The 23,351-nt window shown below is 45.4% G+C and overlaps 1 protein-coding gene across 1 annotated transcript; it reads left to right on the plus strand.

Annotated features, from left to right (window-relative positions):
* Window positions 1-559: 559 nt before the first annotated feature.
* Window positions 560-22,503, plus strand: LOC111861435 (neprilysin-1). Its single transcript, XM_023845994.2, has 19 exons — window positions 560-603; window positions 2,552-2,640; window positions 3,634-3,795; window positions 5,249-5,332; window positions 6,237-6,436; window positions 8,773-8,997; window positions 9,749-9,829; window positions 11,236-11,377; window positions 12,349-12,466; window positions 13,378-13,486; window positions 14,389-14,565; window positions 15,841-15,947; window positions 16,064-16,122; window positions 16,792-16,849; window positions 17,011-17,112; window positions 18,274-18,341; window positions 18,460-18,581; window positions 19,820-19,972; window positions 21,914-22,503. Exons 1-19 carry the CDS (start codon window positions 599-601, stop codon window positions 22,070-22,072), a joined length of 2,220 nt encoding a protein of 739 aa, XP_023701762.2. The 5' UTR covers window positions 560-598; the 3' UTR covers window positions 22,073-22,503.
* Window positions 22,504-23,351: the final 848 nt, after the last annotated feature.

Genomic DNA, 23,351 nt, shown 5'->3' on the forward strand with positions numbered 1-23,351 from the left:
GTAGACAAGGCGATGGGTAATGTCTAGGAACATACCGCTTGTGTGTTGATGTAGTTAGCATGTACGAGTATGCCCAGTTCACTGTGGACTCTTCACCCTGCTTATGTAGTAGTGCAGTTTGTCGTTCTGTGTATGTATACCTCACGTTTTAAATTTATCAAAATTGAACCCTTTGTTCTGGAAACACCAAAATTAACCTTTCCAAAATAATGAAAGTCGACATTAATTCACGAAATCAAAATTCCCCTGCCTTTGTCTACAGCGGTGCAAAGGACTTGCCATCCAAAGTCAATTGACATCTTCTGTAGTACATCTGGGCTCCTGGTCGTTCCTGAGCCCCTGAATAACTGACGTAGGGTGTACGAGGCTTAAGTCTGTATGTCCCACCGATTTTCTTCGGAGACTTAGAGGCTTGCTTGTAATTAGGGCAGTCTCTTCGAGAAATGTGTTCGTTGGCAGTTTAGAGGAAGAGTGACTCAGGATCCGGCTATCTGAGAATCGAGATTATTGTAGCCGACGCAAACACAAAGCAAAACAAGCAAGATCAGTGTCGCGGCGCTCCGCACAGAGACCAGATATCGGCAGGCTGTCTCCGAGAATGAGGTAACGGCACGGTTTCAGTACACAGTTCTCTTTGAAACTGAAACACCTTCACGTGTTACTAGTAATTGAAAAATAGTTGAACATTTAATAATGACAGAACATGTATATTTCATTGGCACTATGAAACGTTACATATTTTTTTTATTATTGCTAGTGGGGTGGGACTAAGTCCTTTGTACTGCAGCCACTTCTGGCCTGTTGTACCAGCCCCAGATGATAGGTGAGGGTGATTGTGGAGCAATTGCTGGAATGAAGATTGGCAGGGGAAACCAAAGTACTCGGAGAAAACCTGCCCCAGCGCCACTTTGTCCACCACAAATCCCACTTGACCAGACCCGGGATCGAACCTGGGCCGCCGCGGTGGGAGGCCAGCGACTAACCGCTTGAGCAAATGGCTCGGCATAAACGCTACATACATTCAGAGTGTTATATTCTCCGATATACACAACCGGGGGACAAATCAAGGTGGACGTAGGGATCATGCGAAAGATCAGAAATGCATGTACAATTTGGATCGGAAAACCTAAAGGGCCCTCTTAAAGGACCTGGGCCTAGCTGAAAGAATGAATGTCATCAGAATTGTCTTAAGATGCAGACTGGATTCTTCTGGCTTAGGATATGACCAAATGGCGGGCTCGTGCGAACGCAGTAACGACGTTTCGGCTTGCATGAAATGCGGTTTGCTTCTCAGAGAGGGAGTCAGTAAGTTTGTAGTCAGCATACAAATGTGAAACCAACTTAACTTATTGCAGCTCTAGTGACACGTTCGCTGGGCCGCCGTGTTTTGGTATGGGAACGTGGTCCAGTGATTCACACACGAATGTACAGGAAAGTTGAAATAAGTTTGATTTGTTTCATTCTGGTCCGTCACAATAACAATTACAAATTATAAATCACTCCGTCCAATGTGACCTGTAAGTTTTTTACTACATGAAAACTTAACACCCTTACATGTTTCGGTCTCTGTGGACCATCTTCAGAGGGCAAACATCACTACAAATAGGAAACCACTATCACATAATTTGTTTACACGCAAAGTACGTACAGTTATATGTTACAACACACAGTACACAGAATAGAACATTTCACAAACACAGCAGTTTCCTGGGAATGTAAGTTTTAAAAAATTGTATAAAATTCCTTGATGCTAATTAAAAGTTTTTTAGATTGTCAATAATTAAAATTCGTAAACCATGCAGGCTCGTGTTCGTCCTCCCATCGTCTCTTATATGGGGCAGATATTGTGCCACCTGGCTATCTCGATGTGGAGGTTCTTTATATCGTCCAGGGTTTGCTCGTGGCTGCTGTGCTGTTTTCACTGTGAAAACAACACAGAGACCGAAACATGTAAGGNAAAGTTGAAATAAGTTTATCGGGTGCAAGGCGGACAGAATCTGTACCTCAGGAAAGCTTACAATTGCAGACGTTCCTTTGTTTTCGAACGATTCCAGATACAATAGGAGCCCAGCCTTATCATACCTTTATCAGTTTGATCGATTGCTCGAGCAGGGCTGTACAGTCCACACTGCACTAAATTTTACAGTTAACACAAGCTCTAAATTATAACCGATGAGTGTGCTCAAGAACCAGATGTGCACTGTCTCCATCTGTCGACCAGGGACAACTCTCCTTATGCCATTGTTGTCGGTCACATTTCCCTTTCTATTTGACCACGAGGTTCTCCACAGAGCACTGGGAAAATTATGATGGGCTCTGGGCTTTCGCACTCAGGAGATCCTCCAGCCCTCCAGCAGTGATGTGTGCTACTTGGCATACTGTACTTCCGGTACTCGTTATCTCTAAGTTATGGATGTAGACTCCGTACTGTTTTCTTTCATTTGGCGGTGCTCTTGTCATCCAGGGAGAAAACTTGGCATCGAGTCAGAAGAACATGTCTCTAACAGAACTGTTTCCATTGTTGATGAATGCCGTTTATCTCTGTGTGTAGGCTTCAAGGAGTCCTGTTTCTAGTTCTTACTGTTCTCGCTGTGGTGCGCTGCAGTAGGCCGTGCCGTACCAGCCGTTGCAAGAAAGAAGGTACGTTTCGTCTCCGTTTTGAAGGATATCACAGACAACTCTTTATATTAGTGAAGAACAAATATCAAAACGTCAGTATTTATTAAAGAAAATAACTTATACGCCTAACAATATCATACACGTATCTGAGGGAAATTCGACGACTGTGAGTGAAGAACTTCCGGCTGAGCCATTCGGTCAGTTTTCGTGTAATTATTGTTCTGTCAGTCTTGGGTTCGTGACCGCCTCTGTGGTCTAGTGGTCAGAGTTCCTAGCTACAGATCCAGAGGTCTCGGGTTCGATTCCCGGCGCTACTAGATTTTCCGAGTAGTAGTGGTTCTGGAACGGAGTCCACTCAGCCTCGTGAGGATAACTGAGGATCTATTCAAAGGAAATAGCGCCTCCGATCTAGAAAACCGTGATTAACGGCCGTGGGGATCCGTTGCGCTGTCCACGTGACATCTTCTATCCGCTGAGGTTGGCACTAACTTCGACAAGCGGCGGCCGCTCGTTAGCCTTAGGTACGTGCTCGTGCTCGTATTCGCCAGGCTTGTGCTCGTCGGGAGACTCGTCTGGCTTTTACTTGTGCTCGTAAATCTTCGTCCACACTACTTCAGTTGCTCGCCAGGCTTCGGCGTGTGAGGATCTGTATATTTATTCGTAGTGTGTATAGGCTGTAGTCGTATTTTAATTTATTGACTATAGTTTTTAAATTTAAAATTTAAAATTTGCTTGTCTCGTGACTTGTCATATCGTCCACATTACTCGCGAGCATAGCGAGTCACACGAGCACGAGTAATGTGGACGCGCCTTAAGACTTTCAATTCATGTGAGCTGTTTGTTGTTCTTCGAAATTTCTTGATTAATTCGTACGTAATATCAGAAATGAGCCATTTCACAATATGTGAGCCTTTGCTTTGTTTGGAGACAGTGCAACTGAGAGCAGAGCCCTCTGCACTGATCACTACCTCCTGTAAGGAGCAGTTTCACGCCTCTGCACTGAATATATTGCAGCGGAGTATTTACGGAGTTCCTTAAGGCTGACTGAAGACCCGTGCCAGGATTTCTACGCTTTCGCTTGTGGCAGTTTCAGGACCATCAACCTCATGCTGAATGGACCCAAGAGCTGGGGCCCATTTGAAATAGCCGACAACGCCACGGCATATGCCATTAGATGTACGTACATTGCCATTGCGCCTTCTCCCCAATTTGACAAGTCATTCTTATTCCTATAAATAAGTCCAAATAACTTGGTGGGTCGCCTTGGAGGTTAACTTGCTAGGAACTGTCGCGAACTCGCTCTGGAGGTATAAGCGTTAGCACTTCTGAAACTTTCTGTCAAGTTGTGCGGAACTAGCGTCTCTTTTGAAGTCACACCCGCCGAACTATGCGCAGGCGCCAATAGTGACGCATCTGCAACCAGAGCTGGGGGCGTTACAGCGGTTTCAAACAGAAGAATATGCATTTGCATAAAAGTGTTTACATTTATATTCTTAACAAAGTTTCATAATCTTTCAGTTTTAAGCCAATGTTATATTTTCATTCATTAAACTACATTATTAAAAAAAAATATGTAGCTGCTTGTGTTGTAAATTTGAGTCGTGTACAGAAATTGTGGTGCAACCCAACAGAAGAAACATCACAAACTTGTCGCGAGCAATACCGGCACGTGTCACACTTCCATTTTGGATTGGGGGGGGGATGTTTTTGTTAAATAGAAACTAATATGTGCTGCTCGTCTGTTCATACCGTGCCTATCAGTTGCCAGGAACCCAAACAAGTTAGGCAGCCGTGCAAATTATGAGACCAGTGGCGGTTTTCATGCACCCAACAATTACCCGTTATTCATTGCGAGGAAATGGTGAGAAATTTTATCCCTTTTTTAACTTGGGTTGTGGTTGTGGGGGCTGGAGATGTACCTGTCTGTCCCTGTTGGTGGCATTTAGGCTTCTTTTGCACTCGATGTAAACCGAACTTACTCTGTAAACAGGCTGGCCTCAGAGGTTTGCAGTTTCATAGTTCACTTGACGGCAATAAAGTTACGTTCAGTTATTTAAGGGCGATTTTCAAACTTGACAGCACACCACGCAGTATAAAAATTATGGCGATTTCTGTGCGATTTGACCCTGCATGGCCCGTGTTTTGTCTAACGGAAGTGGCTTGTCAGAACTGGGTACACGCTCCGGACTAGTAGAAAACCCTGGTGTAATTCCATTAGTTTGTTTCGGCACGTATCGCTGTTGGGAACGAGAGTCTGGCATCTTGAAGCGATCTGGAACTAGGCTCACGGCGTCTACTCCGAGTCTAACCCCACTTCTGGTACTTCTATCTATCTTAACAGAGATTAAAACACTTGAAAGAAACACGATCTGGAGTTCTTTGAGCATTTCTTGTTTTCATACATATAAGTGAGCATTTCTGAATCTACATAATGACCTCCTGAGGCAAGAATATGGAAAGAGAGGTCCATACTCATCCGCGCACAAACAAATGTCACTCATCTCACACTGGACTCCTCAAATATAAAACAAACGAGCATCTCCTTAAGCAGGTACCCCGGGTCTCACTATAGATAATATTTTCCTTCACAACGTACCAATGTTTAATCTTCTGTCGTCTTGTTCCGCAGCGATTCTCTCATCTCCTGCGAAACGCACCGATCCCGGGGCCCTGAGGAAAACCAAGCTCATGTACACTGCTTGTGTGGATAATGGTAATATGCAAATTACTTGGGCTCGCTTCTCTGCTCAGCTGGAGGAAGGAGCTCTTTATTACACTTTTGCTTATAATAGAATACTGATCCTACACGTTGGACACGAGTTGCTAAACGCATGTAATGCAATAAAGGTTTGTGTAGAAAGTTTACAAGATATTTTTTCAAATTCATCAATAATTTAAGGAGATAACAATGGTCATGTCACAGTTAATTAAATAATTTTCATCTGTAATAAGGAAGAATATTATTTGCTTCTAGTTAAGAATCGCAAAGATGGAAGCAGCACTGTCGCCATCCTGCGGATTAGAATTCGCTTCCTGCGCCTGTGAGCCTGACACGTATGCACTTCATGCAATTGCAAGGCTTCCACCATCCGAACGTAGCTTTCTTTTGGGAATATTAAAAAAAGCTAAAGCTATTCCTGTGACAGGCCATGGAGGCCCATAGGGTTGTGAGACGCCGAGACTCCCACATTTTCTAGAGTCAGCTCACAGATGGCGGTGGGGTTGTCAGCCTCATGTGCCGGCAGTCCGGCCGCCCTTTACCTCCAGGAAGATTCCTGGTACTCACTTCTGTTAAGGGCTGAGTCGACCCCAGGGCCGAATTGCAGCTGGAAGGATTAGGTCAATTTAAAAATCCAATAACCTCGTCGGGAATCGAACCCGCGACCTTCCGACTTGTAGCATAGTGCCTCAACCAATTACGCTACCGCGTGCCCCCTTCATAAGTAATAGTGGGTCAAAATGAAGTTTCTGGTGTCCTACCAGTAACTTGATTCTAATGCCCATCGGTAGGAGCGCTGGTGTTGCTGTCCTACCGATCACTTGTCAGTACCTTCCGTGAGGGGTATCGTTGACGTTGCCTGTCAGTGACATGTTGGGTCCGATTTCTGTTCACACAGAGACAAGAGAGGAGCGAGGGCTCCAGCCACTGTTGCGCGTCATCAAGGCTCTGGGCGGATGGCCCCTCATTTCGGACAAATGGAACGGTAGCGTCACCTGGGGTCACGTGGCCCACGTGATGGCGCAGTATGGGATTCCTCTTTTCTTCGACGTCAGTGTTGAGCCCCACCCTTCGAACATGTCGCTGAACCTCATTCACGTGAGTGACACCTCCCACAGATTTTGCATCCGCCCTTACTGTTCAGCCTGGTGCCGTTCGGGCAGTGGGCTCTACGCTGTCTTCGCTGCAGCAAATGTTTCATGTATGTGTGTGTGTGTGTGTGTGTCTGTGTTAAGAGCAACCTTTGCAGGTTCTCATTTTAAAGATCAGCGCCTTTTACTTTTCTTATAACAATAATATTTATCACGCTCTACGAAATTATAAAGTGGATCTCTGCCATTTTGAAAATTATATTAAATTAAAGGTTACTTCATAAATTTCACACAATATCCCGCGCCCTCCTACTTAATTATTCACCTCCCCGGGGTGGCTTTGGTAACTACGTATTTTTCGTAAGTAATAGTAATATCGTCGAATTCAGTTGATTAGGGCAGGTATGTTGCCGCCATGTTAGCATTCGTCTGGTGCGACCGCTTCGTGTTTCGACTTCCAGGGGAAGAATAGTCCGCAGGACTGTTTGAGTTACAAGAAACCAGGCTTCAAGTAACTTGAGACTTGGGCTATAGGCATGGACATTCGCAATGGGAGAAGTCACGCATCTCTTACATCCACAATATTTTTTGTTGAAAAATCAGAATTTCAGATTTCGCGGTATAGGACAAGGTGCAGCCAGACATAGAAACTGGTATAAGAAGCTCAAACTTGGCGGTGGTCAAGCTTACAACCATTCAAATGACTAAGCTGCCGTTGTAGCATAAGCTACGTAAGATAGGCATGATCAGCTCTGTAAAGCCTGTGCTGACAGAGGATTTGTGTGTAGTGCAAAAGGAAGAATTTCCGGTAACAGGCTATACACGTATATGCGAAATGTACACTTGACGAAAGGCCAAACATATTCATGAGAGACAGCCCCATTTTCTCGTCAGACGGGATGTTACATCAGGATTATAACCGCAAGAGTTCAGTTACAAAATGTCCGGTCGTGAGCCAAGAAGAACTGATTGGCGATAAGCCGGCAGTCTCGAAGTAACTTTGACTTTGGCTTTGACTTGAGTACAGTAACATGAAGAATTGGTTCGTGAGTTAGAGAACTGCGGTTCAGTCATTGTGAGCTGTTGCTGTTAGAAGCTGGTAGCTGAGCACGGGAATATTTCGGGAATCCATAGTAAGAGGAAAGTCCTAAGGCCGCGCCATAGCTCAAGCGGTTAGTCGCTGGCTTCCCACCGCGGCGGTCCGGGTTCGATCCCGGGTCTGATCAAGTGGGATTTGTGGTGGACAAAGTGGCGCTGGGGCATGTTTTATCCGAGTACTTCGGTTTCCCCTGCCAATCTTCATTCCACCAATTGCTCCACAATCACCCTCACCTATAATATAGGCCAGAAGTTGCCGCAGTACAAGGGACTTAGTCCCACCCCACGAACAGTAAAAAAATAGGAAAGTCCTAAGTTGGAAACCGCTACCGAGCAAAGACTGGTAAATACATAGAAAACTTTATGTATGCTGCAATTAGAGTGTGTAAACCAATGAAGCTGTTGTAGTTACTTGTAGTTACGAGTTGTGTGTATAAGTGTCCAATAAATTGAGCCACCAATCCGAACGTCTTCCACCCTCACTCCAACATGTGACACTATAAACGTATACAGAATTTTGTTAAGAAAGTAGAAACTTAGAAAACCAAGTCGGAAGCGGGGGGTAAAGTAGAATCCGATGACTTGCTTGTGATGAAGTGAACTAGGGATTCCAAATTTATCTTGATTTACCGACATTGAAGCTTCCGGTATTGGCAAATTTTCTAGGCCGAATAACTGTTCAGACTTCTATATCAAGCCGCCTGCCTGCATATAGAAAGCTTGCTTAGGCTCCATTTTGTTTCCATAGGCTCGCATTGAAATTACAGGTTCAATCCGGACTGTTCTTCATCATTACTTCCCCGCCGCCTTCACAAACAAGTGGCGGAAAAGGAAAGTTGGTACGATTGCTTTTTATCTCAGTCCCCTGTAATGCTCACTTCTGATCCAATGCCTAGCGCTCTGTTGCACCTGGCCACACCCTGCGTACCAATGCCTAGCGCTCTGTTGCACCTGGACACACCCAGGATACCAATGCCTAGCGCTCTATTGCACCTGGACACACCCAGCATACCAGTGCCTAGCGCTCTGTTGCACCTGAACACACCCAGCATACCAATGCCTAGCGCTCTGTTGCACCTGAACACACCCAGGATACCAGTGCATAGCGCTCTATTGCACCTGAACACACCCAGCATACCAATGCCTAGCGCTCTGTTGCACCTGAACACATCCAGCATACCAATGCCTAGCGCGCTGTTGCACCTGAACACACCCAGCTTACCAATGCTTAGCGCTCTGTTGCAGCTAAACCCACCCAGCTTACCAATGCCCGTCCCACTGCATTGGTCACCATGGCTGCGGAAACGTGAGATAGACACGCTGACGAAACGTGGCAACAAGGACGAAATTCTGCGCTATCTGGTGGACGTGGCGATGGAACTGCGTAACCACGAGGGCTCAACGCATGCGCACAGGAGCCGTATCAAGAAAGAGCTGTTGGATGTCGTGAATCTGGCACAAAATCTGCAGGTGACTTATTGTGTTGGGACACCCCTAGTTTCCATTGCAGTGTGGAGAGATTTTATATGGCGTAAGTACACAACTTCGGACTTATATCTGACGCGTGAGGTCTGGAGATGTCACAAAGTTGAGCATCGAAACTGCGATCTTCTGAGGTGTGACGTCTTACAGTCCTGTATGTAGGTCCAATTGCTTTCTCTCTCTTCAAGGCAGAAGAAGACGGAGACTGCGAGGTTCTGCCACAACGCTTGTGCAGTTTATGTTGAGGCCTGCCTAACTGCAGGGAGCCCTCGGTTTATGTGACGGTTCATGTTCCGGACAATCACAAGTGCGTGTGACCTTGAATTGGCTGGATCAGTTAAGACCAGAGACAGCGGTATCTTTAGCGTTTTCTTTTCGGAACAGAAGTCGTGGCGGCTGGTCCGTTCGTGAGAAGCGTCCCGACGTCACACAGCTGTACATAAGGACGCTTCTCGTGGGCAAATTAACACATGGGGGGCACCAGGGGCGTGGAGGGGGGCATGCAGAAAATTTGCTTACAAACTTACGTTGAGGCTTTTAAGAATATTTCTATGGATCAAGCTAGAATATAGGAGGCTTGCAATATATTTTCGATTCTGGTATTAATATTTTGTATACTTGCTTCTGCTCCAATTTTGTTGCTTCTAAAATCCGGGACTGGGGGGGGGGGGGTAATAGGCTAGCTTATTTTCCCTTGTCTGCACACGCGCATAACCAATGAATTGTCCCGTTTTCACAGGAGAAGTTCGTGGTGCTGATGTTTACGGACGCGTCAGATGACACAATTCCCATCAGCTCTCTGGACAACAACAATGGCGAGGTGAGAAACACTGGGCGCAAGGCCTCAGTTCCGAGGGACCGCTCTGGCAAGTTGATTTCACGTTGAGGTTCATGGGAAAGTTCTATAGCTCTGAATTAATGATTCATTGAGAGTGTTCGCATGATCTCCGAGAGAGGGGGGGAGCCAGACGTGTGCTCCACTTGCAATTTTGAGGCAAAAATTATTAGAATTCTTTTAACGCCAAAAAAAGAAATTATCGGAAGGATTTTTGCTCATCCTGAATTCAAATCCTGTGACAGTTCTGTCTACAAAAGAATCTGGTCCTTGAGAAGATTTTGCTGGCTTCCCCCCACCACAGGAGAAATTGTTCCTGCGCACAGGGTGCTGAGAGGAATATTTCGAACCTAGGGACAGGAGGCGACAGAAGGATGGAAGTATTCCACAGTGAGGAGCCCCATATTTTGCATCTCCAGAAAATATTATTAGGGTGGTGAGATCTAAGTTGGCGGGACATGTAGCACGCATGGAAAGTTTAGAAATTCACGCAGAGTTTTGGTCACAATACTTGTAGGAAAGAGGTAAATTTCAAGACTTGGTGTAGATGGGAGGATGATATTAATATTTGTCTTGAAGAAATAGGTTTGGACTGAATTCATCTGTCTCACGGCAAGGTGCAGTGAATGGCTGTTGTGACACGGTAATGAAACTTTGTGTTGCGTAAAGAGTTGGCAATATTCTCACCAGCTGACAGACTATTAGCTCTGTAGGAATTCAGAGCCAAAGTTAATTTTTTCCATCTCTTACGAACGCCCTTTCAGCGACGATCTCTTAGAAATCCGCAACTTACTGCGAGGTTTCAAATGGTTCGACAAGTGGCCGCGCACGGCGCTGTCAGAGCGAACTGCCTTCCGCCCGGTTATGCTGTGTCCAGCGCTACAAGCTGGGGAATCCCAGTTGTCCCGTAACGACCCTTTTTCTGTTCGCCTCTCCCATTGGCCGCGCCCACACTGTATCCCCCCTCCCTTCCCAACTCACTTGCCTCTCCTTCCTCACTGTGTGCGCTTCACCCTTAGGCTAGAGGCGGCATATTCCTCCGAAACGTCGATATCCGCGTACAAGACTGCACGGTCTCACAGTCTGAAAGTGCCTTAATTTATCACTTTACTTGCTTATTATTTATTTACTTAACGGTGCTGTAGCAACAGGTCAGGTACATATGTTTTCAGAACGAGTAATACTGCCATCAGTAAATTCTAAAGGGTATATATAACTCTCAGACTTACTGGGTTTTCGGACTTTGTCCATCGTCCGGTATTCTAGAACGTTACAGAAACTGGGCCCGTTTCCGTCCTCAGGTGAGGGGGAGAGACACCTACTCTGTTGGGTCCCTTAGAAAGACCTAACCTCAATGTCTGGACTGTCGCCACGCGTGTCTGTGTGTACAGATCGACTGGCTCTACTTCCTGCAGACCGTGTTCAGGGACTCGGGGGTCAATGTGACGTCACAGCATCACGTGTATATAGGCAGCCATACTTACATCAGATATATCCTTCACCTCTTCAAGAATTCTGACAGCAGACTGCTGGGTAAGATCCGTTGTAGGGGCATTGTTATCGGCTGCATGGGCTTTCGTGTCGAATGAATGTTCTGTTAGTATTATTTTGTATAAGATATCTGTGTGGGCAAGTCAGTCTTTTAAACAGGAAACCTGATAGAGGTTCAACTACATCTCCAATTTGGCGATTTTGGTTCCAGCCGGTGTTGGAAATAGAATCTATGAAGTTTCTGATGATGACGTATTGATAAACGTCACTGCCAAACTAAAGGTGTTTCAGACACAGAATAGTTATGAAGAAAGCAGTCTTCTGGGATGCGGCACCGTGTACATGTGCCTGATGTTGGCCAGCCTGCTTGCACCGGTTCTCACTCTCTCTTCGCTAGCGGATTTTCTTATTTTTCCTTCTACCCTGAAGATGGAGGCGATACGTTCCTCCGAAACGTCGGTTAACACCACATGTACACGGTGCCACATCCCAGAAGACTAACCTCAATTCCTACAGAATAGTTATTTGCTTGTTCTGTTTCGTAAGCTTTTGTTGATGATATTGGTAATTATTGGTATTGCTAGTGGGGGTGGGACTGAGTCCCTTGTACTGCGGTCATTTCTGGCCTATTGTACCAGCCCCAGATGATAGGTGAGGGTGATTGTGGAGCAATTGGTGGAATGAAGATTGGCAGGGGAAACTGAAGTACTCGGAGAAAACCTGCCTCAGCGCCACTTTGTGCACCACAAATCCCATTTGACCAGACCCGGGATCGAACCCCGCTTGAACTATGGCGCGACCATAATTATGGGTAAGTTACGGAGAAAACTGGTGGAGTAATACAAATTAATCGTAGGAACAAATTGTAAGAGTCTCCATAAACGTAAATATCTTAACTGCAGGATGTTTTACATAGTTACTTCCCTAAGAGTTATATAACTTATATGATAATTATTACTGTGGAAAAGCTAACTTGTGTAGATGTTAACGTGGGGCGGCCATCTTGTCGACAGCTAATTACATTGTCAGCCGCTTGGTGATGTTCCTGGCTCCAGAGACTACGGAACGCATGCGCGGCTTCCTCATACGCTTGTACCAGAGATTGGAGTTAATCCCAGACGATTATCCTAGGTAAGAAATCGAAATTTCAAAGTGGTAAGAAGACGCCTGCAGACATGGCCTCCTGCGATTGCGGTGAGGTTGTCAGCATTACGCGCCGGCCGCCCTTTACCTCTCAGAAAGATTCCTGGTGCTCATTTATGTTAGAGGCTGAGTCGACCCCAGGGCCATAGTTCTCCTGGAAGGGTTAGTCGGCCCTAGGGCCATAGTTCGGCTGGAAGGATTAGGTCAATTGAAAAATCCAGTGACTTCACTGGGAATCGTAGTTGGTCGAGGCACAATGCTATAAACCGGAAGGTCGCGAATTTGGCTCCCGATGAGTTTGATGGATTTTTCAATTGAGCTAATCCTTCCAGCTGCACTATGGCCCTGGGGTCGAGTAAATCTCTAACCGAAATGACTACCAGGAATCTTCCCGGGGGTAAAGGGCGGCCTGCGCAAGGCTGACAACCTCACCGACATCTGTGAGCCGAATGTCTAGAAAATTTTAGAGCCTTGGCGTCTCACAACCTTATGGGCTTTCAGGGCCCGTTACCTTTGACTTTGCATAGAGAGCGTTCAAAAATACTTTAAATTTAGTATCGTGTTTGTAATGAGAAACATACGTAACCCAAAATGCCTCCAAAGCGCCTGGTAGCTCTCACCTGTTGCTATCTGAGTCACATTTAGCCAGGAAGGAAAGCTCACTGCTGAAGGCAACTAATGAAGTGGAGGAACATGGGCTATGGTTACCAATTTCAGGTTACATAATTCCACCGGCGTGTCCCTTTGGGCGTACCGTGTAATCTTCGAAAGGCGTGCATTGAAATTTATATTTTTCTATGATAATTTGTGGAGGCCATTTTAGTAGTGATGTTTCTAAGCTTGTATTGTTTCTCCGCTTTACCCTATAAGATGGCCAAGAGATATTATTTTTGTTGCAGTTGGCAGTACTGTATCAACAGAGTACATGACTACCCTAACATCGGCCTCGGAGCCGCTACAGCGCATGCGTACCGGAAACGCCACTTCCACTCTGAAGACATGCGTCGCGTAAGTGCGTTTGTTTTGGAGGGACTTGGCGATTGAAGTTCCGAACCTGAGGACTGCTTTCATCAGTTCCGTTGAATTAAGAATCAGTTGACAGTCGGAATGTTTAATACCTTTGGAGACTGCAACCAGTGAAACTACATTTCAGATTACGTCACGCAACGAGGATTTGTACTCATATGTATTTTTTGTATTGCTAGTGGGGTGTGGCTAAGTCCCTTGTTTTGCGGCCACTTCTGGCCTGTTGTACCAGCCCCAGATGTTAGGTGAGGGTGATTGTGGAGCAATTGGTGGAATGAAGATTGGCAGGGAAAACCGAAGTACTCGGAGAAAACCTGCCCCAGCGCCTCTCTGTCCGCTACAAATCCCACTTGAGGAGACCCGAGATCGAACCCGAGCCGTCTCGGTGGGAAGCCAGAGACTAACCTATTGAACTATGGCGCGGTCCTTACTCGTATGTAACAGAGAAGTGGAATAAGCTACGTTGCATTCTTTTGAAAATGTTTTGAACAAACTCAGGTATCTGGTAAGAACAAGGAAATTAGAGGTTCCTGGTGAAATTATCTGAAAAGTAAATTCTAGAAATGCTTTTTACTGTTGAGTCGCAAAAAACTTTATTATTTGTAGCGTCGTTGCCGTGTTATACAGGTTTATAAACCAGAATATTTGAGTTTCTTCTTTCTTCCAACATTCTTCTCTTTTCGACTTCTTGCGAGCAATTTCCTCTTCTGCTTGGTTTATATATCCTATCTCGTGTTGGTGCTGATGTCCGGAGACAGAATCCAGTCTTCGAATCGTTGTGTGTTTTAAATAAGAGGAGGACGGTCGATAAAGTCCAGAAACACAATAACTGGACAACACTGTGCTCAACTGCTACTACGAGACAGTCTCAACTCCTGATGCAGGTGATGCAGTTAGTGGAAGACCTCCGAGCTGCAACCCGTGAGCTTCTGCACGAGAATGACTGGGTCGACGAGGAAACCAAGCGTCTGGTGATCGAGAAGACAGACGCCATGTTGGTGCTGGCAGGTGTCCCGGACTGGGTGTCCAACGTCTCAGCCCTGGACCTTCACTACAACAAGGTGTGAACGCCTGCCTTTGCAATGTAACGGCAGCGGATGGCATGTTACTGCGCACCCAACAATGACGACACAGTATATGTCTTGCGCGGGCCAGTTGTGCCAATCGTAAAACTAAAGTATCCCGTTTCTGTTCTCAGATATAGGGCGTTAATGTAATTACGTTCATTCTATACGAGATTAGCAGAACTGTGGAGTCAAATGAGGTACCCAGTCGTCACCTGTCGGGATTCTCGCGGTCCTCCTTGGTCTCTCCAAGCAACTGCCATAACGGCATAATGAAATAGCTTCGACCTCCTGCATGCTAAACATTTGCGAGTACATACGAGGGGTACCAACTTGAGGGGTTAACTTTTACCTGCCCACCACTAGAGAAAATCGTCATTTGACGGCACTGCCTCTGTCGAAATGTCCAACATATGAACAGATCATAAACGGTATCAAGTAGGGAGGCTCTTCGTTCATAAATGCACATTCTTGAAGTTTTAAACTTCTTTCAAAAATAATTTGATTGGTACAAATTAAAATATTTCAGCAGAGTCCATTCTTAAATAGAATCCCTTGATTTTACATTTTACCGATTTATATTTCAGGTGCACGAACCACCCACAGAATGAATTTAAAATGTGTTAACACGAGTGTCCAGTTGTGGTCAGTTTATATAGGCTGCAGTGTTTATAGCGCATGTCCGCGAATAGAGAAAGAGAAACCCCCTCGCCCCTCAATTAAATGCAGTTCAAGCCTCACGACACTTTTTCCGCAGTTGATAACACAAAATTCCCAGGCACTGCGACGGAAATCGCCACAGGCATCTCACTTCTTGGAATGAAAGCCAGAGAAACAGCAACGACAAGATGGCATCACCCGATGGCAGCAACTGCGGTGTCGCTGCAGGCCTGAGCTCGCAGAATCAGACAACAATTCAGTTCACAGTTGTATTTACATTGTTGTGTAACATGTTTAGATGTCTGATAATCAGTGGCCACTGTGTGAACAAGAGAACAGTATGTAAGATTTGAGGCTTTCACGGCGGTGACTATGAAGAAAGCAGTCTTCTGGGATTTGGCACCGTGTATATGTGGTGTTAACCGACGTTTCGTAGGAACGTATCGCCCCCATCTTCAGGGTNCCGAGGGAGGCGGTTGGCTGCTCTGTCGGTAGCGTCAGCCCTGATTACAAGTTACATTGTACTTCTTCTGCTGCAAGGTAGATAACAGTGGCGGCGTGTCAGCCATCTTGTATGATGAAAATGTGAACAGATGAAATTCTTTTGTGCAGCTTATCATCCATCGCGATGACCATTTCGGCAACGTCAAGAGAATGCGTTCTTTCTTGCAAGCATCAAACTTGGCAACGCTGGACAGCAGAGAAGATCCTAAGCTTAAGTAAGTCACGTGATTTCGGTCTCTGAATCTTGCTGATTCCAGCTGCCATGGAATAAATCTATGTGTATGTGTCTGTGCACTCTTTTCTGAAATGAAGCCAGTTTCTTCTGTTTAAGGTGGAATTCTTCGCCGTTCCTTGTCAACGCTTTCTACGACTTAGGTAGAAATAGCATCAGTAAGTGGACCATAAGATTCATTTTAATGTTTTCCTCAAACTGTTCAAGATTACTGCATGATGTCACGTTAAATGGTTCTGGCTGATACGGCTTTTCAGAATTACCACTTCCAAAATATATTCAATTTTGATTAAAGTTATTTTCCATAGTCAGATGAACTGATATCACATTTTCCGATACTTGCGCCATCTGCTCGGCTCTCGTTCCAACGCACTTCACATTTAGAAAAACGATTCAGGGCCTAATGTTGTGTATGTGTGTATGTATGTATGTAAGGGGTGGGCCAAAAAATCCGGCCCTCGCACCGCGACCTTCAATGATCTATTTTGCTTCCCCTTTGGATTAAACCTTTATTAATCCTACACTTCGGATGAAATGTAGGACTTTATTTAAGGGGGCGTCATAAAAGTAACTTGGTTCCATGTTGAACTGACCCAGGTGACAAAATCTTAAGTGAGCTATGGCCTCACAATCACAGAGGATATGTGTGGCTGACTCGTCTCCTTGTAGGCACCTTCAAAAGGTTGGGTCATGAGGGCCTAACGCTTATTCGCATATGTGTACAAAACTGCCTTTGTGTCATACAGATAGTTTTGAATGCAATGTTAATCTCATTCCAAAGATGTTAATGACAAGCAAATGAATATCGAATTCCTTACCGATTTCAGCACTCCCTGCCGGTATAATGCAGCATCCGTTCTACTCGGGGCAGGACAATGAACCTGCGTAAGTACTTTGCGGCTTCACTAGTGAGTGCGCTGCAATCGCCCAACTCACAGTTTTTGATATCTAAATGTTCCACGGCAGACATTTTGCATATTTGTGACAAGAAAACAAATAGTGGGCCCAGGAAACATTATCACCAGGGTCCGGCACTTGTGTTGCAGGCCGCCATGTCGCAAGAATGCAGACAGAAGGAAGGGCAGGAGAAACACAAATCCGTTGCCGCGTGCAAGGAAACGTCGCTACACGAAGGAGTCCATTCTCTTGTACGTGAAGTGAGGACCCCGTCACGCAAGTGACAAACAGCGTGCCTTTTTAATATTATACAGAAGTAATGGTTTATGGCGGGGTTGGAAGTACTGGAGATCAGGGTCATGTCCGATTTACTCAAATCTTCTGTTTAGGAGTGTACTGCAAATAGCTTTCACCCGAAAGAAGAAAACCAATACAGGTGAACATTTCATACTCGCTTTTCTTATCCGCGTTTTCGGATAACCACGGTTTCATTTTAGCGGCATGACGAGCGTCACTCTCCTGCCTTGGACAGGTACAGACTGCAGCACGTGACCAGCGAGTTGCGCGCGCAGTTTCCATGGCTCGCCTCAGCATTTTAATTCGGCCATGTTCTTCCCTGCTCCTCATCCATCAGCTGAGTGTTTGTTCAGTGATTTTCCTATTTTCAGTATAGGCGGTGATTTTCAGGAACCCAAACTGCTCATGCAACCACAGTCATCAGAACTACAGATGTATTGCTACATCTGCTTCCTCATTTCTAACATGTATTAAAAAAAAAAGGTAAAGCTATCCCTGTAACAGCCCGTGGAGGTCCATAGGGTTGTGAGATGTTGAGGATCCCACGTTTTCTAGACAATCGGCTCACAGATGTTGGTAAGGTTGTCTGCCTTACGCGCCGGCTGCCGTTTACCCCCCGGAAGATTTCTGGTACTCATTTCTGTTAGAGGCTAAATCGACCCCAGGGCCATAGTGCGGCTGGAAAGATTAGGTCAATTAAAAAATCCACCTCATCGGGATTCGATCCTGCGACCTTCCGGCTTGTACCATAGTGCCTCAACCAACTAAGCTACCGCGTTCCCCAATTTCTAATATAGCAATGCTAAAATAACCTTTGAACAATGTTATAATAAAGAGAAATATTTACCCCTTTCTGTGTAAAATCAAACAGGCACACGTAAACACCCATTTGCATTGCTTGACGTGCGCTGTCGTCATTGCCGCAGTGATCTGCTACGTCATTTGAGGTTTTCTTAATCTTTTCTGTTACGTGACGCCGTGAGCCTGGTAGAAAAAGACAATAAGAGAAGCCTCTTGATACAGGCAGCAGGTTACTCCGAAATGTTTGTATATGTGTACCAGCCTACACGACATCACATCTCAGAAAACTGTATTCACCAGTCTTCTGTTTGCAGGGCACTGGACTACGGACGTTTCGGTTCAATTGTCGGCCATGAGATAACTCACGGATTTGACGAGAGCGGTAACATTTCTTTCTTTCTGCTTTTAATGTCTTCTTCTTTTGTGTTCATACCTTGTAACGTCGAGGTTAGATTTATTATCAAATAAACAAAAATCTCGCGAATGTGCTTGTGTTGCAGGACATCTGTATGGCAGGGGAGGGGAGCCGAAGAAACAGTGGAGCCAACGCATGGAGCGACTGTTTGTCAAGAAGTCCCTCTGCTTCAGCAAGCAGTACAACCGGCACAACATGTTCCTGTTTGTGAGTAGCTCCTCCAAATTTGTTGAAATTGGTCCCTAAATACACGCAGGCAGGACAAGATAGAATCGCGCGTCTCCTGTGTGAGATCTGCCTTCCGGGTTACAACGCCGGACGTTCCCTTATTCTGGGTTCCTTGACTGTCCCCGTGCCTCGGCTGCCAACTTCTATGAACAGTTCTCTAACGAACTGACTCGCTCACTCATTCACCAACCAACTCGCTCCACCCCACTTCACTGCACTGCACTCACTGAACTGAACACAGTCGGTCGCGTGAAATAGCCTCGGAGCGGACCACATAAAAAACACCGCTTCCATCATTAAGTCCATTGTTGCTCGCAGGCCGCTGCATAGCAACGGCTCTAGTACTGTTGCGTATTTACTAAGCTGTTGCCTACCAATGACCGCTGTTTCGTTGTTTTGAGGTCGTTGCCTAGTAACGGGTCTATATGCCATAATACATATTTTAAACATTTAAAAGTTTTGTTATTAATATTATATTTGAGCATCCTGTTACACTCGCACAATATATATGAGACAAACTCCGTCTTAAGTGCAACAATTTAATTGTAGTTCTTTCTTCTTTCTTTCCTCTACACTACATGTTTCGGCCCTAAATGGCAGCGGCACACGCACAGAGAGCCTACACAGAACAATACCTGAACAGCGATAAAACAAGAAGTGGCCGCTGCAGCACTATATACATAGGGCGAGTACCCCGAGAAATTTTAATTTTTAAAATTTGGAAAAAGTAAAAGAACGGAAAATATAAAGACATTTTAATTTGAATTGAAGTTTTAAAAAGTGCCAATTTTGGAAATCAAATTGACGTGTGTAGGTTAACAAAGATTTTATACATACAAAAAATTGGAAAGACTGGTGTTTTAAGTTTTAAACTACGGGCAGTGTAACAGCTACGTAAGAATATACACCTGATGATGGTCATTTAGGGCCGAAACATGTAGTGTAGAGGAAGGAAAGAAGAAAGAACTACAATTAAATTGTTGCACTTAAGACGGAGTTTGTCTCATATATTTGTTATTAATATTTGATATGTTTACTTATTTTCTTTAATTCTGATTTTTGTTAATTCCGTGGCGAAGATGCCTGACCCCCCCCTACTTTCATGTGATAAGCCACTGTTACTTCTCCTTCTGTAGACAATGCATTCCGCACTCACATGAATTGCGTTACTAACGTGCAGCTACGAACAAAATACAGTGAGGACGCGTCAATTTCAGGACACTCTGGATGAGGACATAGCTGACAACGGAGGCCTGCGCAAGGCGTACCGAGCCTTCAGGAGAGCCTGGCCGCGTGCGGGCCTGAATGCGACGTTGCCGAACCTGACGAGCTTCACGCCGGATCAGCTCTTCTTCCTCGGATATGCAACAGTTGGTATCATTGCTCAGCTCTCTTGGTTTCACGTTACCTCGTTCAGTGCAAAGTCTCCTTGCTTATCTCAGAACCTCCTTCTGAGATAAGCAATCACACACACAGAGACTGAAGCAGAAGAAAAGGACGTAAAGTCCGTTCCGCGTTCGTCGAGGGAGGGGCATCTGGCGGGTTTGCACGTGCGTTGATTACGGAGTTTAGTAACAGATGGTGCTACACTCCGTAGTCAGGGCAGTGTACAGGTCGCACATGCTTACCTTTAGCGATGGCCGAGGCAAATTTTGGTCTGTAGCCATAGACTGGCGCTTTTGCGCGTGCGTGTTAGTAATATGTATAACTCTGAGAGCCTTGGCACTATGCGTCACTGCAGTGCCTAGTTATAACTCAAGGAACGTTGTACAAGCAGGGCAGACACGGCTGGACGCCGGCTTCATTTTCAGAAGCAACTTCCTGTGCCATGGGACGCCTTGTGGGAACGAATTCGCGAGCCTGCGCATTGAAATATTTTCCTTCTAACGTTGGTTGGTCATTTCCCTGGGCTTTCCTATTGACCTGGGGCGTGCGCCTAAATCTGAGGAGCAATTTACGACTTTGTGTCTAGGCAGGCTACATAAAGAAAATGAAGGTAACAGGTTTACGTATTTCGTGCGCGGCGTTTTTCATATGTTTGCAAAAGCAATACAACCGATATGAAAATATACCAAGGCCTTGACCAGCCGAGCTCAGCTCAGTCGGTATAGCGACGGTCTACTAGCTGGACGGCCCAGGTTCAATTCCAGGCAGGACAAGATTCTTCTCTTCTCCGCAGCATCCATACCGGCTCTGGGGCCCATCCAGCCTCATGTACATTGGATACCGTGAGCTCCTATTCCGAGGGGTAAAACGGCAGGGGCGTGAAACTGATTGCTGGAGCTATATCTCTACTCCCCTTTCTGTCTTTATGGCATAGTGCTTAATTAATTAAGCAGAGGGACAACTTTACATTTACTCGACCACCATTAGACTCGAGGAAGACCAGACGTTACCGCGGAAACTGAGCATAGCTCTTAAACAGTCATAAAGTGACATTCGTTCGTACAGAAACTTCTAATCCACGGCAGTTCCGACGTGTAAGTCCTATGCGCTCAATCAATCATATCATACCAAAAGATAAGCAGTTGCCATTACTGTATTCGCATTTTATAGTCACTCGGAGTAGACCCCGTCTTAATACTTTGCTAACACCTACCTCGGTAGATGTGGAGGTAACTGGGCTACAGAATATGCTACAATCCGGTTTCCTCCACAATCAGACAGAGGCCGACAGGACGCGCCATTTCCGCCAACGTCACGGCCGCCATGTCGGAGCGGTTGCTGACAGAAGGAAATGGCGCGGACTGGGCTGACAGGCTCCGAGTCAGCGTCACAAAGTACACAGAGTTGCCAAATTCCATTTTCGTGGTTAAACTATTGTGTGATTCATAATTATTCATCCCACGGCCCCTCACAGTGAATCAACGTAGGTGACATGAATGTCGCTCAGATGTGTTGTCGTACCAACTGGCCGCATATAAAATTCTCTCACCATGAAAATTTGTACGTAAAGGGTACGGTCGAAGGGCACTGTCTTCTTGGATATAACGCCTTGTAGTCCAGAAGTCAACCGATGTTACTCTGGAACATATCGCCTCCATCTTCAGGGTTGAATACACCGAACAAGATAACAACGTGAAAGCAGGTGGTATGTGCTTTTACACTGGTATTTTGCTTTGCTTATTCGACCCTGAAGAAGGAGACAATATAGTGTAGCTTTCAACGGACCTCTCGGCGTTTTTCCCAGAAGATAGTGCCTTTCATAACCACCGCTGCGAGAACTTCGAACAGTACAGATAATGTGTCGAAGTGTTTCTAACAGTCTGTGTCTTGGAGACATGCAAAGTGATGATCGTGTTTATACTCAGATTTGGTGTCACTCTGGTGATGAGTTCTCACCCGATGAGCACAGTCCACACCGGGACCGCGTGATGAAACCTCTCTCTAACATGAAGGAGTTCAGCGAGGCATGGAACTGCACCGTGGACTCTCCAATGAACCCACGGACCAAGTGTGTGCTGTGGTAACCGTGACTAGCCCTCGGCTTCTCTTCATGCTGCCAGCGTGCCGGCCAAGTATGATAGCCATGATGTAGCAACATAATGTAACCTGTGTAGCCTCAACCACAAGCTTGCAGCGTATGTCAGAGATCAAGTGAGAGCACGCGTAACACACTGATGCACTGAAACAGTTCCCTGCTTTCTTGCATGGCGTCCTGAGGTTCGCATTTGGATAAGAACATGAATTTTTGGCATAGGCTGCCATAATCACACAGAAGCCCTCCTGTTAACGTCCATTTTATGGATACAAATGATTAAGGCTCAAAAGATGTCAAAAACGAAATGAGATCGAGGGTGCGTGATTAATACTAATGGATGTATTGCAACTTGAAGTGGCGACATTACTATTGCTAACAGATATTACTAAATGTATAGAAATAAACTAATATTATACATATTATACGTATGGAAAAGAGTGTGGGACGCTCAAGAAGGTGTTTGATACCAGGCCTGAAGGGACTAGGTGAATTGGGAGGCCCAGACTGGAATAAGAGGAGGGTGTGATCCAGGATTTTTCCTTTGTAAATATTTTATATCAAAATGCATCTAGGAATCAAGCTACAAATGATTTTTAATGAGATCTGATCCACGGCATTTCTGTAAATATGAAATTGTATTCGTATTAATTAATAGACTCTGTATGTCATATTCTTTGTCTAGAGCATGTCTGGGAGTACTTCTTATCTTGAATTGGGAGCCTTACGCAGGATAGCGTGCTCAGAATAGAATTTAGTGACCTTATATTGATGACGTAATTACCGACGTCACTTTATGATGATGAATGACGCACCGTCAGAGATGTTTTAGGCACAGTATAGCAACCCAATGCCGATCAGAATGGCCACTCGGTTTGAGGCATGATCTGCCTTCACCCGCTCGAACGCTTGGGTCGTGATTTCGATTCTCACTCGAGGCATGGATGTCTGTGTGCGCTTACTCTGTATCTCTGCTATCCTCTGTGTAGGTAGAGGCTTTGCGACTGGCTGATCCCCCGTCCTGATGGTTCTACTGACTGCGTATAGGATTGCGAAACTGTGAAAACAGCCAGAACCCAAGATAGGCCTGTAGAGCCATTAATGAATGAATGAATAATAGCCCATTCATTGCAGCTATTTCCCCAGTATGACTACACCAAGGAACACTGGATGTTAATACGTGTATTTTGAAGCGCTTAAAAATTTGTCGTCGAAAGGAACAATATCCCACGTAAATAATTCGATTTCCTCATCTGAAGCGTTTCACTGAC

This window comes from Cryptotermes secundus, unplaced genomic scaffold (assembly GCF_002891405.2).
Source record: "Cryptotermes secundus unplaced genomic scaffold, Csec_1.0 scaffold693, whole genome shotgun sequence".
NCBI classification, from domain to species: domain Eukaryota; kingdom Metazoa; phylum Arthropoda; class Insecta; order Blattodea; family Kalotermitidae; genus Cryptotermes; species Cryptotermes secundus.

Excerpts from the sequence above, each read along its gene's own strand:
- LOC111861435 (XM_023845994.2), top strand. Across the intron at positions 13,487-14,388 it reads ACTCTGAAGACATGCGTCGC|GTGATGCAGTTAGTGGAAGA; the intron begins GTAAGTGCGTTT and ends CTCCTGATGCAG. Across the intron at positions 14,566-15,840 it reads TGGACCTTCACTACAACAAG|CTTATCATCCATCGCGATGA; the intron begins GTGTGAACGCCT and ends TCTTTTGTGCAG.